At 39.9% G+C, this 18,330-nt stretch overlaps 1 protein-coding gene across 1 annotated transcript in view; it reads right to left on the bottom strand.

The window, feature by feature from the left end:
• The window catches only part of LOC115176154 (titin-like), a 35,851-nt gene extending 19,505 nt beyond the window's left edge, over positions 1-16,346 (bottom strand). The window contains 5 exon segments of the mRNA XM_029735982.1: positions 3-5,297; positions 7,082-13,104; positions 14,955-15,203; positions 15,631-15,704; positions 16,207-16,346. Coding sequence (XP_029591842.1) covers positions 3-5,297; positions 7,082-13,104; positions 14,955-15,203; positions 15,631-15,652 — 11,589 coding nt within the window. The 5' untranslated portion in view covers positions 15,653-15,704; positions 16,207-16,346.
• Positions 16,347-18,330: the final 1,984 nt, after the last annotated feature.

Here is an 18,330-nt window from a genome sequence, read left to right as displayed (position 1 = left end):
TCAAGACTGATATCCAATTCCTCTTTCTCCTTACTTATCTTACCTCGCCTCTCTTCCAACTGATCTTTCTCTTTCAGTATTTCATCCTTCCTGTCTTTCACTTCCTTCTTCTCTCTAACTAGTTCTTCACGCATTTTTTCCAACTCAAGCAATTTTGCATTCAGCTGGTCCTTTTCACTGTCAATTTCATCTCTAAGTCTTTTGATTTCATGACTTTCCTGCTTCAAGTTGTCCATCTTCCTTCCTATTTCTTCCCGCATTCCATCCTCTTCGTCTTTGAGTCTAGCCATCTTGTTTTCCATGTTCTCCTTTTCTCTCACCATTTCTGCCTCTTTCAATCTCAGTTCACCCATTGAGCTTTCTATCATTTCCTTGTCATTATCCATCTCTAGCAACTGTTTTTTCATGTCCGTCGTCATTTGTTCCAAATGTTCTTTCTCTTTCCTTTGGTCTTCCATGTGAGATTCTGTCTCCACTCTCTGTTGCTGTGTCTCATTCCTCATTTGTTCCAGCTCCTCTCTCTCCTTTGTTAGCTCATCCCGACTTTCTTCGATGTGTTGTTTCTCTCTTTCAATCTTGTCATTCATGAGTTCCAGTTCGTTCTGCTTTTGCTTGTTCTTTTCCATGAAACCCACCATTTCTTCTCTTTGTTTGTGAGTTTGGATAGCCAGTTCTTCAACCTTCCCCCTCTCCCGTCTTGTCTCATCCATGACCTGATTTATGTTTTCAGATCGTCTTTCTAACTCAGCTTTGATCTGATCCAGCTTTTCCTTCTCCACACGAATGTCTTGTTTGTTTTGTTCTAGTTCCTCCAATTGTCCCTGGGTTTCAGACTTCATCAGCTCAAACTCATCTCTTTCTTTCATGGTCAATCCCTTCTTTCTCTCAAAGGCTTCTTTTTCCTTCTGTATCTCCTCCTTTACATCTTCAAATTGTTGTCTTTCCCTCGTGAGCTTTTCCTTCCAGTCTTTTTCCATAGGCTCGGTCTGTGCTTCTGCTTCAGCCTTCAAGCTCGTCAAGTCTTCCCCTTGTCTTTTCATCAGTTCAAGACTGATATCCAATTCCTCTTTCTCCTTACTTATCTTACCTCGCCTCTCTTCCAACTGATCTTTCTCTTTCAGTATTTCATCCTTCCTGTCTTTCACTTCCTTCTTCTCTCTAACTAGTTCTTCACGCATTTTTTCCAACTCAAGCAATTTTGCATTCAGCTGGTCCTTTTCACTGTCAATTTCATCTCTAAGTCTTTTGATTTCATGACTTTCCTGCTTCAAGTTGTCCATCTTCCTTCCTATTTCTTCCCGCATTCCATCCTCTTCGTCTTTGAGTCTAGCCATCTTGTTTTCCATGTTCTCCTTTTCTCTCACCATTTCTGCCTCTTTCAATCTCAGTTCACCCATTGAGCTTTCTATCATTTCCTTGTCATTATCCATCTCTAGCAACTGTTTTTTCATGTCCGTCGTCATTTGTTCCAAATGTTCTTTCTCTTTCCTTTGGTCTTCCATGTGAGATTCTGTCTCCACTCTCTGTTGCTGTGTCTCATTCCTCATTTGTTCCAGCTCCTCTCTCTCCTTTGTTAGCACATCCCGACTTTCTTCGATGTCTTGTTTCTCTCTTTCAATCTTGTCATTCATGAGTTCCAGTTCGTTCTGCTTTTGTTTGTTCTTTTCCATGAAACCCACCATTTCTTCTCTTTGTTTCTGAGTTTGGATAGCCAGTTCTTCAACCTTCCCCCTCTCCCGTCTTGTCTCATCCATGACCTGATTTATGTTTTCAGATCGTCTTTCTAACTCAGCTTTGATCTGATCCAGCTTTTCCTTCTCCACACGAATGTCTTGTTTGTTTTGTTCTATTTCCTCCAATTGTCCCTGGGTTTCAGACTTCATCAGCTCAAACTCATCTCTTTCTTTCATGGTCAATCCCTTCTTTCTCTCAAAGGCTTCTTTTTCCTTCTGTATCTCCTCCTTTGAATCTTCAAGTTGTTGTCTTTCCCTCGTGAGATTTTCCTTCCAGTCTTTTTCCATAGGCTCGGTCTGTGCTTCTGCTTCAGCCTTCAAGCTCGTCAAGTCTTCCCCTTGTCTTTTCATCAGTTCAAGACTGATATCCAATTCCTCTTTCTCCTTACTTATCTTACCTCGCCTCTCTTCCAACTGATCTTTCTCTTTCAGTATTTCATCCTTCCTGTCTTTCACTTCCTTCTTCTCTCTAACTAGTTCTTCACGCATTTTTTCCAACTCAAGCAATTTTGCATTCAGCTGGTCCTTTTCACTGTCAATTTCATCTCTAAGTCTTTTGATTTCATGACTTTCCTGCTTCAAGTTGTCCATCTTCCTTCCTATTTCTTCCCGCATTCCATCCTCTTCGTCTTTGAGTCTAGCCATCTTGTTTTCCATGTTCTCCTTTTCTCTCACCATTTCTGCCTCTTTCAATCTCAGTTCACCCATTGAGCTTTCTATCATTTCCTTGTCATTATCCATCTCTAGCAACTGTTTTTTCATGTCCGTCGTCATTTGTTCCAAATGTTCTTTCTCTTTCCTTTGGTCTTTCATGTGAGATTCTGTCTCCACTCTCTGTTGCTGTGTCTCATTCCTCATTTGTTCCAGCTCCTCTCTCTCCTTTGTTAGCACATCCCGACTTTCTTCGATGTCTTGTTTCTCTCTTTCAATCTTGTCATTCATGAGTTCCAGTTCGTTCTGCTTTTGTTTGTTCTTTTCCATGAAACCCACCATTTCTTCTCTTTGTTTCTGAGTTTGGATAGCCAGTTCTTCAACCTTCCCCCTCTCCCGTCTTGTCTCATCCATGACCTGATTTATGTTTTCAGATCGTCTTTCTAACTCAGCTTTGATCTGATCCAGCTTTTCCTTCTCCACACGAATGTCTTGTTTGTTTTGTTCTATTTCCTCCAATTGTCCCTGGGTTTCAGACTTCATCAGCTCAAACTCATCTCTTTCTTTCATGGTCAATCCCTTCTTTCTCTCAAAGGCTTCTTTTTCCTTCTGTATCTCCTCCTTTACATCTTCAAATTGTTGTCTTTCCCTCGTGAGCTTTTCCTTCCAGTCTTTTTCCATAGGCTCGGTCTGTGCTTCTGCTTCAGCCTTCAAGCTCGTCAAGTCTTCCCCTTGTCTTTTCATCAGTTCAAGACTGATATCCAATTCCTCTTTCTCCTTACTTATCTTACCTCGCCTCTCTTCCAACTGATCTTTCTCTTTCAGTATTTCATCCTTCCTGTCTTTCACTTCCTTCTTCTCTCTAACTAGTTCTTCACGCATTTTTTCCAACTCAAGCAATTTTGCATTCAGCTGGTCCTTTTCACTGTCAATTTCATCTCTAAGTCTTTTGATTTCATGACTTTCCTGCTTCAAGTTGTCCATCTTCCTTCCTATTTCTTCCCGCATTCCATCCTCTTCGTCTTTGAGTCTAGCCATCTTGTTTTCCATGATCTCCTTTTCTCTCACCATTTCTGCCTCTTTCAATCTCTGTTCACCCATTGAGCTTTCTATCATTTCCTTGTCATTATCCATCTCTAGCAACTGTTTTTTCATGTCCGTCGTCATTTGTTCCAAATGTTCTTTCTCTTTCCTTTGGTCTTTCATGTGAGATTCTGTCTCCTCTCTCTGTTGCTGTGTCTCATTCCTCATTTGTTCCAGCTCCTCTCTCTCCTTTGTTAGCACATCCCGACTTTCTTCGATGTCTTGTTTCTCTCTTTCAATCTTGTCATTCATGAGTTCCAGTTCGTTCTGCTTTTGTTTGTTCTTTTCCATGAAACCCACCATTTCTTCTCTTTGTTTCTGAGTTTGGATAGCCAGTTCTTCAACCTTCCCCCTCTCCCGTCTTGTCTCATCCATGAGCTGATTTATGTCTTCAGACCGTCTCTGTGTTTCAAGATTTTTCTGCTCTGTGTTCTTTCTCATCCTATTCATCTCATTTGTTATACTCTCTTCTTCTTTTTTAAGCTCGACAATCATGTTTTCTACTTTTCTCATCTCACACTTTCTCTGCTTTAGCTCATCCATATTCTGCTCTATCATTTTCTTTTTTCTGTCCAACTCACATCTCTCTTGTTCCATCTCTGTCTTTGTCTGATTAATTAGAAATGTCTCTTTCATTTGCTCTTTTTCAATCTCTTCTCTCTGATTGTTTACCTCTGTTCTGAGTTTATTCAGATCTTCTCTCTCCTTTGATAGAATGTCTTGTTTGCTGTGTATTTCCTCTTTCTGTCTTTTTATTTCAGCTCTCATCAATTCTTCTTCTATTTTACTCCTCTTTGTCTCCTCCACCAAACAATCAATTTCATTCTTTTGTTGTTGTATTTGGATTGAAATTTGTGATGCACTTACTTTCTCCCTTTTTGTGTCTTCTATGATCATATCTAGGTCATTGGACTTTCTCTGTAACTCCAGTTTCATTTGATCAAGCTTTTCTCTCTCAACTTGTACCTTAAGCTTCTCTTGTTCCATCTTCCCATTTTCTTTCTGCGTCTCAGATCTCATCAGCTCCAAGTCCTTTTTCTCTTTTTCCAAAATGTTCCTGTTTCTTATCATGTCCTCTTTTTCTTTTTGCGTCTCACCTTTCACATTTTCAAGTTCCTTTCTTTCTCTTTTCAGGCTTTCACCCCATTCATCTTTGTCTTCTTTCCATCCCTCTATTTTAGCTTTTAAGTTCAGCAGATCTTCATTCTCCTTCTTTGTCATTTCAAGGATGGCTTCCATCTCCTCCTTACGTTTCTCTATGTAAGCTTGCTCTACTGCTAATTTCTTTCTTTCCGCCACGGTAGCCATTTTGATGTTTCCCATTTCAATTTTCTCTTTGCTAAATTTAACTTGCGTTTGTTTAAACTTATCTTTTGCTTTTTTAAAGGCCTGCATCTTTTGTTTTTTATATTGCACTTCCCTTACGATTACCTGTCTTTTTCTTTGCATCTCTGCATCCATTTGCTTGAGATTTTCTTTTTTCTTTTCTATGTCCTCAATAATTTGTCTGTCCTCTTCTCGTTGTTTTGTGATCAGGTTCTCCATCTCAGCCTTTTCCTTCTCAAACTCGGCTTTTGACTTTTCCAGGTCATACTTCTCTCTCATAATCCTTTTCTCTCTGCGTTCCAAGTCTCTTCTTTCTTTTTCAATGGCGGTTCTTAGCTCTTGTGACTCAAATGGTATCTCAGTTGTCATATCTCCAAGATATGTTTTTTCTGTTTCATCCTGTGGTCTCTGGACCATGGCCTTCATCATTGGCATTTCCTTTTTCATTCCGTTTTTTTCCTCTTTCTGTCTGTCAAGCTCAGCTTTCATAGACTCCATCATATCCTTTCCAAAGGAGAAAATTGATTTGAGCTTAGAAACTTGCCTTCTGGGCACTTTACATAGAAACTACATTATGTCTTAATGAATCAATTTCACAATTTGACATTCACCCTGTGGATAACCGTAATGAGGATGGAGAGCTCCATATACACAGTTACTTAAAGTTACTTCTCTGATTCATTTTGAAATATACATTGAACAAAAATATAAAAGCAACATGCAACAATTTCAGTTCAGTTCATATTAGGAAATTAGTCAATTTAAATAAATTCATTAGGTTCTAATCTATGGATTTCACATGACTGGGAATACAGATTTGCATCTGTTGGTCAAAGATACCTTAAAAAAGTAGGGGTGTGGATCAGAAAACCAGTCAGTATCTGGTGTGACCACGATTTGCCTCATGCAGCGCGACACATCTCCTTCACATAGAGTTGATCAGGCTGTTGATTGTGGCCTGTGGAATGTTGTCCCACTCCTCTTTAATGGCTGTGCAAAGTTTCTGGATATTAGCGTAAACTGGAAAACGCTGTTGTACACGTCGATCCAGAGCATCCCAAACATGCTCAATGGGTGACATGTCTTGTGAGTATGCAGGCCATGGAAGAACTGGGACATTTTCAACTTCCAGGATTTTTTTTTACAGATCCTTGCGACATGGGGCCGTGCATTATCATGCTGAAATATGAGGTGATGGTGGCGGATGAATGGCATGACAATGGGCCTCGGGATTTCGGCACGGTATCTCTGTGCATTCAAATTGCCATTGATAAAATGCAATTGTGTTTGCCTGCCCATACCATAACCCCATCGCCACCATGGACCACTTTGTTCACAACATTGACCTCAGCAAACCGCTCACCCACACGATGCCATCTGCCATCTGCCCGGTACAGTTGAAACCGGGATTAATCCGTAAAGAGCACACTTCTCCAGCGTGCCAGTGTCCATCAACGGTGAGCCTTAGCCCACTGAAGTTGGTTATGACGCCAAATTGCAGTCAAGTCAAGACCCTGGTGAGGATGACGAGCACGCAGATTAGCTTCCCTGACGCGGTTTCTGACAATTTGGGCAGAAATTATTTGGTTGTGCAAACCCACAATTTCATCAGCTGTCCGGATGGCTGTCCGACCAACCCGCAGGTGAATAGCCAGAGGTGGAGGTCCTGTGCTGGCGTGGTTACACGTGGTCTGCGGTTGTGAGGCCGGTTGGATGTACTGCCAAAATCTCTAAAATGACGTTGGATGCGGCTTATGAGATATTAACATTCATTTATCTGGCAACAGCTCTGGTGGACATTCCTGCAGTGAGCATGCCAATTGCACGCTCCCTCAAAACTTGAGACATCTGTGGCATTGTGTTGTATGACAAAACTGCACATTTTAGAGTGGCCTTTTATTGTCCCCAGCACCAGGTGCACCTATGTAATGATCATGCTGTTCAATCAGCTTCTTGGATTATCTTGGCAAAAGATAAATGCTCACAAACGGACGTAAACAAATCTGTGCACAACATTTGAGAGAAATAGTTTTTTGTCCAACACTTCACATGTTGCGTTCATATTTTTTTTCAGTATATTTTATTGATGGCATTATAAAAAAAATGAAAGTTTCTGTTTACTTCAATTCCTGTGTTGATTTATTTTGAGTTTGGACTTAATTAGCAGAGATCAGAGATTTTTGCATGTGAATCAGAGATTTTTCCACAACAAATTTGACAACCAATCTTTGGGATGTTGGCCCTAAAAGTCTTGTAAAAAATATGTAACACAATAATTCGGTACATACCTTCTCTTTCTTTGCATTGTCCTCTTTGATCATCCTTTTTTCTCTTTGTATCTCCTCCCTGGCCAGGTCTATCTCTGCAACTGCTCTCTGAATTTCATCTTTCATCTGTTCCAGCTTTTCACTCTCAGTCTTTCCATCTTCCATCTTCTGTTTCAGCTCTTCATTTTGTCTCTGTATCTTTGACTTCACCAGTTCTAACTCATCCCTCTCTCGCGTGATCTTCTCCATCCTTTGCTCCAGCTCTTTTTTTCTTTTTTGTGTCTCCGTCTTCATCAGTCTGAGTTTGTCCTTTTCCTCTTTTAACTCCTCCTTGCTCTGTTCCATTTCTTCTTTCACCCTTCTTAACACCTCTCTGGTTTGTTCCACCTCTAGAATCAATTTCTGGATTACAGCATTCACTCTGTCTTTGTCACCCATCTCCATATTGCTTTCTTCCATCCTGTTTTCCATTGCCACTTTTGTTTGTCGTACCATTTCTCTGGTTCGCTCTACCTCTTGGATTAATCTCTGTATCTCAGCGTTCATCTGTTCCTTCTCATCAATATCTCTAAAGCTCTCTTCCAGACAAATCTCCAGTTCCTCTTTTGCTCTTTCTATTTCAGCCTTCGCCTGTTCAATTGCATCTCTCTCCCTTTTGGTCTCTTCCCTTCTTTGTTCCATCTCTTCTTCAGCTCTCTCTATTTCCTCCTTCATCTTTTCCATTTCTTCCTTTTTTCTCATAGTCTTTCTCATCATCTGTTCAAGGTCCTTTTTCTTCCTTTGCATCTCAGTCTTCACTAGTTCCATCTCTCCAATCTCTCTCTTGGCCTTTTGCATCATGCTCTCGATCTCTTGTCTCTGTCTCTGAATATCTTCCCTCACACTTTTCAACTCATCCATTTCTGTCTTTGCTTGTTGCATTTTGTTTTCAATTTCCTCTTTCTGCTTCTGTATCTCAGATTTGATCCTTTCCATCTCATCTTTCTCACTCTTTGTTTTTGTCATCTTGTTTTCAATGTCCTCTTTCTGTCTTTGTATTTCAGCCTTCGTCTGTTCCAGCTTGTCCATCTCTCTCTTTGTCTTCTCCATCCTTGCTTCAATCTCATCTCTCTGTCTCTCTAGGTCAAATTTAATTGTTTCAATCTGGTTAACCTCTTTCTTAATTTCCTCCATTCTCTTATTCAACTCCACATTTTCTCTCTGCAGTTTGGCTCTCTCTTCCTGTTCGTCCCTCTGTACATCGTCCCAGAGTTTTTCCATCTCTTCTTTTACTCTGTTTAGCTCATACTTGACCTTTTCATAGGGTTCTTTCTCTCTTATTGTTTCTTCCCTTATTCTCTCCAAAAGTTCTTTTTCTCTCTGAATTTCATCTTTCATCTGTTCCATCACGTCTCTGGCTTGCTTTGTCCTCTCAATGGATCTTGTCATTTCCTCGTGCTGGTTCTGTATTTCAATCTTCATCCGTTCGACTTCGTCTCTCTCTAGACTTGTGGCATCCCTGCCTTGTTTTAACTCCCTCTCTATTTTCTTCTTGGTTCTCTCTATCTCCTCCCTATCTCTCAGCATTTCAGCTCTCAGTTCAAGCTCTTCCTTGACAGCTTCATCCTTCTTTTTCTCAAACTCCTGCTTTTTCTTCAGGGTCTCACACCGAAGCAATTCCAAGTCGTCTCTTTCTCTTGCGGTTTCATGGATTTGTCTTTTCAATATGGCCCTTTCTGACAAAACCTCTGTTTTAATTTGCTCAAGCATCTCCCTCTCTTGCTTTGTTTCATCCATCTTTTGTAAGTCCCCTTTTTCGTTCTGAAGCTGTATTTCTTCGGAATCTTTAGCTCTCTGTATCTCATCTCTTATTTTCTCCAACATTTCTCTTTCTCTTTGGATTTCAGCTCGTTGTTCATATCTCTGTTTCTCAATTTCATCTTTCATCTGTTCCATGTTTTCACTCTCAGTCTTTCCATCTTCCATCTTCTGTTTCAGCTCTTCCTTATGTCTCTGTATCTTTGACTTCACCAGTTCTAACTCATCCCTCTCTCGCGTGATCTTCTCCATCCTTTGCTCCAGCTCTTTTTTTCTTTTTTGTGTCTCCGTCTTCATCAGTCTGAGTTTGTCCTTTTCCTCTTTTAACTCCTCCTTGCTCTGTTCCATTTCTTCTTTCACCCTTCTTAACACCTCTCTGGTTTGTTCCACCTCTAGAATCAATTTCTGGATTACAGCATTCACTCTGTCTTTGTCACCCATCTCCATATTGCTTTCTTCCATCCTGTTTTCCATTGCCACTTTTGTTTGTCGTACCATTTCTCTGGTTCGCTCTACCTCTTGGATTAATCTCTGTATCTCAGCGTTCATCTGTTCCTTCTCATCAATATCTCTAAAGCTCTCTTCCAGACAAATCTCCAGTTCCTCTTTTGCTCTTTCTATTTCAGCCTTCGCCTGTTCAATTGCATCTCTCTCCCTTTTGGTCTCTTCCCTTCTTTGTTCCATCTCTTCTTCAGCTCTCTCTATTTCCTCCTTCATCTTTTCCATTTCTTCCTTTTTTCTCATAGTCTTTCTCATCATCTGTTCAAGGTCCTTTTTCTTCCTGTGCATCTCAGTCTTCACTAGTTCCATCTCTCCAATCTCTCTCTTGGCCTTTTGCATCATGCTCTCGATCTCTTGTCTCTGTCTCTGAATATCTTCCCTCACACTTTTCAACTCATCCATTTCTGTCTTTGCTTGTTGCATTTTGTTTTCAATTTCCTCTTTCTGCTTCTGTATCTCAGATTTGATCCTTTCCATCTCATCTTTCTCACTCTTTGTTTTTGTCATCTTGTTTTCAATGTCCTCTTTCTGTCTTTGTATTTCAGCCTTCGTCTGTTCCAGCTTGTCCATCTCTCTCTTTGTCTTCTCCATCCTTGCTTCAATCTCATCTCTCTGTCTCTCTAGGTCAAATTTAATTGTTTCAATCTGGTTAACCTCTTTCTTAATTTCCTCCATTCTCTTATTCAACTCCACATTTTCTCTCTGCAGTTTGGCTCTCTCTTCCTGTTCGTCCCTCTGTACATCGTCCCAGAGTTTTTCCATCTCTTCTTTTACTCTGTTTAGCTCATACTTGACCTTTTCATAGGGTTCTTTCTCTCTTATTGTTTCTTCCCTTATTCTCTCCAAAAGTTCTTTTTCTCTCTGAATTTCATCTTTCATCTGTTCCATCACGTCTCTGGCTTGCTTTGTCCTCTCAATGGATCTTGTCATTTCCTCGTGCTGGTTCTGTATTTCAATCTTCATCCGTTCGACTTCGTCTCTCTCTAGACTTGTGGCATCCCTGCCTTGTTTTAACTCCCTCTCTATTTTCTTCTTGGTTCTCTCTATCTCCTCCCTATCTCTCAGCATTTCAGCTCTCAGTTCAAGCTCTTCCTTGACAGCTTCATCCTTCTTTTTCTCAAACTCCTGCTTTTTCTTCAGGGTCTCACACCGAAGCAATTCCAAGTCGTCTCTTTCTCTTGCGGTTTCATGGATTTGTCTTTTCAATATGGCCCTTTCTGACAAAACCTCCGTTTTAATTTGCTCAAGCATCTCCCTCTCTTGCTTTGTTTCATCCATCTTTTGTATGTCCCCTTTTTCGTTCTGAAGCTGTATTTCTTCGGAATCTTTAGCTCTCTGTATCTCATCTCTTATTTTCTCCAACATTTCTCTTTCTCTTTGGATTTCAGCTCGTTGTTCAAGCTCTTCTTTCACTGCTTCATATCTCTGTTTCTCAATTTCATCTTTTAGTCTTCCAGCCTCATCTCTTTGCTTTTTCAGCTGGGACTCCACTTTTTGTACGACCACCTTTGCCTGATCCACCTCATATTTTGCTCTGTTTGCCTCCTTCACACGGTTCTCTATTTCTGTCATCTGCTTTTGGAGTTCAGCCTTCATCTCTACGATCTCTTCCTTCTCTTGCTTTATGACTTGCTTGCTCCTCTGGATGTCTTCCCTTTCTTCCTGAAGTTTACGCTCTATTTCCTTTAAGTTCTCATTCTTTATTTTGGCCTCGTCTGATATTTTCTCTGCAATGTTTTTCTCGTCTTTTACACTGGCTTTAATTTTTTCTAGGTCTTCTCTTTCTCGTTGCGTTTCCACCTTGTTTCTTTCTATCTCCTCTTGCACTTCCTGTTTTTCCTCCTTCAACCTTTCAAGTGTTTCCTTCTCTTGCTGTGCTCTTGCTCTCTGTTCCATCTCTCCTTTCTCTGTGTCACACCATTTCCTTTCCATTTCCTCTTTCAATTGAATTATCTCATACTTAACCTCTTCATAATACTCTCTCTCTTTCTCTGTCTTTTCCCTTCTACTCTCCAAATCTTCACGTTGTCTCTGTATCTCTGCTTTCATTTCTTCAATTTTGTCTTTTGCTTGTTTTGTCTCTTTAACTTTATCTTCTATATCTTCTATCTGTCTCTGTATATTAACTTTCATCTGCTCCATTTGCTCCTTTTCTCTTTTTGTGATCTCCCTGCTTTGCTCATTCTCCTCTTTCATCCTCAATGTTTCAAAATGAATCCTCTCCAATTCTCGCCTCTCTCTCATTGTCTCTTGCTTTTTCCTCTCCACGTTGTATTTTTCCTTCTGAATTTCAGCTCTCAATTGTTTGATCCCATCTCTCTGTCGCTTTACTTCTTCACTCCACTTTTTGGCTTCCTCTCTCTCTCGGTTTTCTCTTATTTTTTCAACGTCCTTGGCTTTCTGCATTTCAGACTTTAGCATTTCCACTTCTTCCCTCTGTCTCTGTATTTCAGCTCTCTGCTCCAGCTCCTCCTTGACAGTCTCATACCTTCTTTTTTCTATTTCCTCCTTCACTCTCCTGGTGTCATCTTTTTGTTTCTCCAGTGCTTCTTTCGTTCTCTGTACCTCTGCTTTTATGTTTTCCATTCTGTCATTTTCTTGCTTTGTCTCCTCAATTTTTCTCTCAATCTTTTCCACTTGTCTCTGCAGTTCAGCTTCCCTCTGTTCCATTTTATCATTCTCTCGCTTTGCTTCCTCTCTGTTTTCCTCAATCTGCTCTTTGTCCATTTGAATTGCATACTTGATCTGCTCCAACTCCTTTTGTTTTCTTAATGTTTCTTGTTTGTCCTTCTCAAGTGAATCTTTTTCTAGAAGAATCTCTGCTTTAATTTTGTTGACCAGGTCCTTCTCTTGCTTCATCTTCTCCCTGTTTTGATCAACCTCCTCTTTAGCTCTCTGCAGCTCAGCTTTTACATTTGCAAGTTCCTCTTTCTCTTGCTGGATCCTAACTCTCTGCTCAAGCTCTTCTTTTTCAGTTTCATACCACCTTCGATCCATCTCTTCTTTTACTTTGTTTATCTCACATTTAATCTGCTCAAATTGTTCTTTTTGTCTTTTAATGTCATCTCTTTTTGTCTCCAGCTGACCTTGCTCCCTGTGCACATCGGCCTTCATCGCTTCCATTTTTTCTTTTACTTGATTGGTTTCTGCAATTCTTATTTCCATGTCCTCTATCTGTCCCTGAATGTCAGCCTTTATCTGTTCCATTTTCTCCTGCTCTTGTTTTGTTGTTTCCTTGCAGTGCTCCATCTCCTCTTTTGCTCTCAATGTCTCATACTTGATCAATTCCAAACTCTGTCTCTCGTTAATGGTCTCGTTGTGTCTTCTCTCCAGAATGTCTTTCTCTGTTTGGACATCAGCCCACATTTGTCGTATTCTGTCTTTCTCTACATTTATTTCCTCCATGTTCTGTTTCAGTTTTTCATTCACATTCTGTATCTCCATCCTCATCAGCTCCATCTTTGTGTTTTGCTCTTGTTTCTCAGCCATTAGCCTTTCTATTTCATCTTGTTGTTGCTTAATCTTTGCTTTCATGTAGTTAGTTTCATTTCTCTCCATTCTTGACCCCTCCCAAAGTTTTTCAATCTCCTCAATTGCTTGCATTGTTTCTTGTCTTCGTCTCTTAAGAGATTCCTTTTTTGTCTGTATGCCACGTTTTGGTGTTGTCTTATCCTCTAATGTTGTGGTATCTCCATACCTTTGATCCAATCCTGTCTGTGTCATCTTACTGTTTCGTTGTCTCTGCTCTGTTGTGGGTGAGGAAGAGCAATACATCAGAGTTTTCTCAAAGCAAACCAGTGAGCATAGCATTTATAAAAAGGTGAGCACTTTTTCAGATAAAGAACACCTGGCCATACTTTAAAGCAGCCTTTCTTAAAGGCGCTACATGTAGAATGTCTCACCCATGTGGAAGCTAGATGAATTACAACAACAACTAGGCATTTAAAATATCCCCCTGTGCATACTGTTATCATTTACATTTACATTTGTTATCCTGTAACATGGTAGAGAAGTTAGTGACCAAAAGTGGACATGCAAAAATGTACGTTATTTATTTTGGGGGGGGGACATATTGAGGTCTCAACTTACTGAGGTCTCAACCTTAGAATATAAGGCACAATTTCGAAATATGGTTGTGCACAAGAAGTCTTTCTCTTGTTATAGCAGTCACTGACAGTCACTCAATTAGCCATGTCAGCTAACAATTTTTTGATTCCTAAGTTGATATAGCCAGCTATCGAAACTTGTAGTACTCATGGCCGAATACTGACTAGGCACACAGGGCAGGTGACCAAGGGCCCTGACCTCCAGGGGGTCCCCCATTGATTTTGTTAGTCACTCTCATTCAGATATAATATTACATGGTATAAGTCATGGAAAAATGTGTAGAATTGCAGGAAATTATCCATGGGCTGGAACCGAAATAATTTTCCTATCGTTTCATTCTGACAAGGAACCAGTATTTGTGAAATTGACAATGTTTTTACATTTAGCTCATTATATTATTCCACCAATCAGTGCAGATAGAGCAGCTTTCTATGGACGGGCAAGGTAGTTCTTTACATGCTTGATGGACAGACAAGTGTAGGGCGCGAGATGTAACTGAAATGGTTGAGGCTTGGCTTGAAGCGCTGGGCATCATGATTTGACGTGCATTATAATGTGTTTAGGATATTAGTAGGCCTATCATTACTTCACTGAATTATATAATTATATACTAGCTAGATACCTTCGGAGGAGCAGCTAATATGGAGGAACTTTGAATGTCTGAGAGTTGGCTCAACGCTAAGGCTAGATCAACGCCCTGGACCAGAGATAGCTAACAAGTTTATGTATCCAGCAACACTGGAATTCAAAACACGTCTTACCTTTTTGTAAGTAATAAATCCACGGTGAAACGTGATAACTATAGTATCCTTAACTAGCCTAGAAAACTAGTAGGCAGACGCTGGAAGGAGACGGTTCTAAGTGACAGAATGAGTGCTTTGTTTAGGTGCTTTGATTGCGTTTTTTGAGGGACTGAAAAAAAATGCTTGGAACATTATTAACCAGTTCCTATGCTTTTAAAATAATGTTTCTGTTCCGGAACACTAGAGATCACTTTCATGCCCGGTTCTGTTTCCGTTCCTCGAAAATGTTTACTATTTTCCGGTTTTAGGTTCTGTTCCCTGAACCGGTTCCAACCCCTGTTTAAAGCTGAAAAGATTTCTCTACACCCTATGGCAAAATGGGTAGAATTGCAGGAGATTAGCTGTAAAACAGCAACAAAAAAATATCACTGACCCATGGCAAAATTTGTAGAATTGCATGAAATTTGTATTTACATTTCAGAAATTTCAGAAACGTTCTTTAAAACAGCGATATTTTCTTTACACCTCATGATAAAAAGTTTAGAATTGCAGGAAATGAACTTTAAAACTAAAAAAAACTATCTCCGCCGTCAACAAAATCTTGCTCGTCTTGATAAAAAAAAACAGTGTTGTTCGTTTAATAACAACTTTATGGCAGATACATTTATGGTGAAGAGCATGTCTAGAATGTTCCAACAATTTTATAATAAGGTGGACCGAAGATTATACATATGAATTCATCTTACCTAGCTTGTCCATGAGTTCAGGCTCTTTCCGTCTCAATATCAGATGGAATGCAAGTTTGGTTTGGGGTGTCTCTCTCTCTACGGCTTCAAACAGAGCCCTCATCTGGTCTTGTGGGGTCTGGGCTGCACGGACGCTGTGTGCCAGCTCTTCTGGGATAAGATGTTGTGAGATCACAGCGTCTGCTATGGGCCCAGATAATCTCACCTGCGCAATGATCTGCTCTCTGAACTCCTCCAAGAAGTCCCCCACTAGGATTTAATAAATTCATATCAATGAGTTGCTGAATGTATTAATTCATTCATTATCATCTAGCTTTATTTGAAGTATAACTGGCTAAGATTTTTGTAAGATTCTATAACATTTTATATAGTTACAGGTGACTCCTGATAAGTACAAACTGAATAAATTGTAATTTTTACTTGTTCTAGATGTCATTATTTTATGATTCAATGCACACACATGCCAAGGGTGAAATGTCAATCAAAAAACACATATCGAAAGATGTCACAAAATAGAATTATAGTTTCATTTTTAATCATTGAAAATAATATAATACTATAATTTATCACTCACTAGAAAATGATGGCTGAATTATTATATATATATAAATCATAATAAGAACTCAATCCTGAAGAGCAAAAGGGTATATACTGTTTTGCAGAACGCAAGATGTACCGTGGTTTCTTGATTTTGCCATGTTTGCCTCTTCCAATGTTCCTTAGGGGGCTGCTGTCTATGAGATCACTGGCCTGGTTGAAATGGATAAGGTGGCTTTATGTTATCAAACTCAGTTTGAACACGCACGCACGCAGGCAGGCACATGCGCGCGTGCATACACACCAAATATTTATACTCATATACACATAAGTATGATTCACAAAAAAATATCACGACAAGATGAGAAATAGGTTTCAAATTTCACATTTACAAAACATATCGATATGCCAACAAATAACACCTTTAGAGACCTTGCGTTTTCGACTGTTTCTTTTTTTCAAATAACAACTTTCTTACTTCTGTCCTCCCTACTGTATGTCCCTGAATTTTCTCTATAAGGTTTTGGTTCTGTTTTTTTTGTAGTACACATTTTTTATAGAACATAATATCTAATATATTGGTGTATTGGTAGATAATCTACAGTATGTCATATCAGAGGAGTTGGGGAAAAAGCAGAAGACACTTTTCCATCGAGAATGTACCAATAAAGTATATAGTATCTTATCTGAGTCAATTATTAAAACAACATCTCACCTTAGTACTCACCGATCTGTGAGTAGAATTTATTCCGTTTGCTTGTCCGATGTGGTGTTGGTGTAGGTTTTGCAGTCATACCAGATCAGTAGAGAAAGCAAATAGGCAGAGGTTTCATAAACATTTGATATCTTCTCTTTCCACACCATTGGTGTCCACTTAATTTGAAGGTGGATAAATGTAACAGAAAGTGAGCTTCCATTTGATTGGTTGGAAGGCAACACAGGGGTGGTAAAATATCTTAATATGCATCTTGCCCTTAGTCTGGCCCTCTCTGATAAGGGTGGGGTCCTGATAAGGGTGGGTGCCAGACAACCCGAAGTCCCCAACCCAGAACTTGCAAAATAATCATGTGAACACACCAGTGGCGATTTTAGCATGTAAATCTTGGTGGGACAAACTCAACATTTGTTTTTTAGATGCATGCCAGCAAAGCCACAACACAACAATAAACATTAAATTAATTGCACTAGAACGGTGAACAACGGTGCACAAAAACTGTTAGGGCAATACATAAAGCTGTCTTTCTTTTCAGCACCATGGAGTGAAACCTTACCACTATTACATCTGGCTATCAGCGGAGCCTTGTCTGGCAGCGAAACAGTTCATTCAGCCTCATTTACTGCCTTTTAAAAAAACATAACTTATATGGCTGACTTGCTTAAAAATGTGGTTTCTACTGACAATTGAGATGTACAGACTATGGCATAAGGGGACGACGAACAGATAAGAGGCAATATCTGTAATTTCAATTAAGACATTAATGAACGATCTAAGACGGATGTAGTCAATATACAGTTGAAGTCGGAAGTTCACATACACTTAGGTTGGAGTCATTAAAACTCGTTTTTCAACCACTCCACAAATGTCTTGTTAACAAACTATAGTTTTGGCAAGTCGGTAAGGACATCTACTTTGTGCATGACACAAGTAATTTTTCCAACAATTGTTTACAGACAGATTATTTAATTTATAATTCACTGTATCACAATTCCAGCAGGTCAGAAGTTTACATACACTTAGTTGACTGTGCCTTTAAACAGCTTGTAAAATTCCAGAAAATGATGTCATGGCTTTAGAAGCTTCTGTTAGGATAATTGACATAATTTGAGTCAATTGGAGGTGTACCTATGGATGTTTTTTCAAGGCCTACCTTCAAACTCAGTGCCTCTTTGCTTGACATCATGGGAAAATCAAAACAAATCAGCCAAGACCTCAGAAACAGAATTGTAGACCTCCACAAGTCTGGTTCATCCTTGGGAGCAATTTCCAAATGCCTGAAGGTACCACGTTCATCTGTACAAACAATAGTACGCAAGTATAAACACCATGGGACCACACAGCCATCATACCGCTCAGAAAGGAGATGCGTTCTGTCTCCTAGAGATGAACGTACTTTGGTGCGAAAAGTACAAATCAATCCCAGAACAACCTGTTTCCTTGCACCTGGAGGAAACAGGTACAAAAGTATCTATATCCACAGTAAAACAAGTCCTATATCGACATAACCTGAAAGGCTGCTCCGCAAGGAAGAAGCCACCGCTCCAAAACCTTCATAGAAAATCCAGACTACGGTTTGCAACTGCACATGGGGACAAAAATCGTACTTTTTGGAGAAATGTCCTCTGGTCTGATGAAACAAAAATAGAACTGTTTGGCCATAATGACCATCGTTATGTTTGGAGGAAAAAGGGGGAGGCTTGCAAGCCGAATAACACCATCCCAACCGTGAAGCACGTGGGTGGCAGCATCATGTTGTGGGGGTGCTTTGCTGCAGGAGGGACTGGTGCACTTCACAAAATAGATGGCATCATGAGGTAGGAAAATTATGTGGATATATTGAAGCAACATCTCAAGACATCAGTCAGGAAGTTAAAGCTTGGTCGCAAATGGGATTTCCAAATGGACAATGACCCCAAGCATACTTCCAAAGTTGTGGCAAAATGGTTTAAAGACAACACAGTCAAGGTATTGGAGTGGCCATCACAAAGCCCTGACCTCAATCCCATAGAAAACTTGTGGGTAGAACTGAAAAAACGTGTGCGAGCAAGGAGGCCTACAAACCTGACTCAGTTACACCAGCTCTGTCAGGAGGAATGGGCCAAAATGCACCCAACTTGTTGT

This window comes from Salmo trutta, chromosome 36 (genome assembly GCF_901001165.1).
Source record: "Salmo trutta chromosome 36, fSalTru1.1, whole genome shotgun sequence".
NCBI lineage: Eukaryota > Metazoa > Chordata > Actinopteri > Salmoniformes > Salmonidae > Salmo > Salmo trutta.
This window is presented reverse-complemented; position numbering and strand designations above follow the sequence as displayed.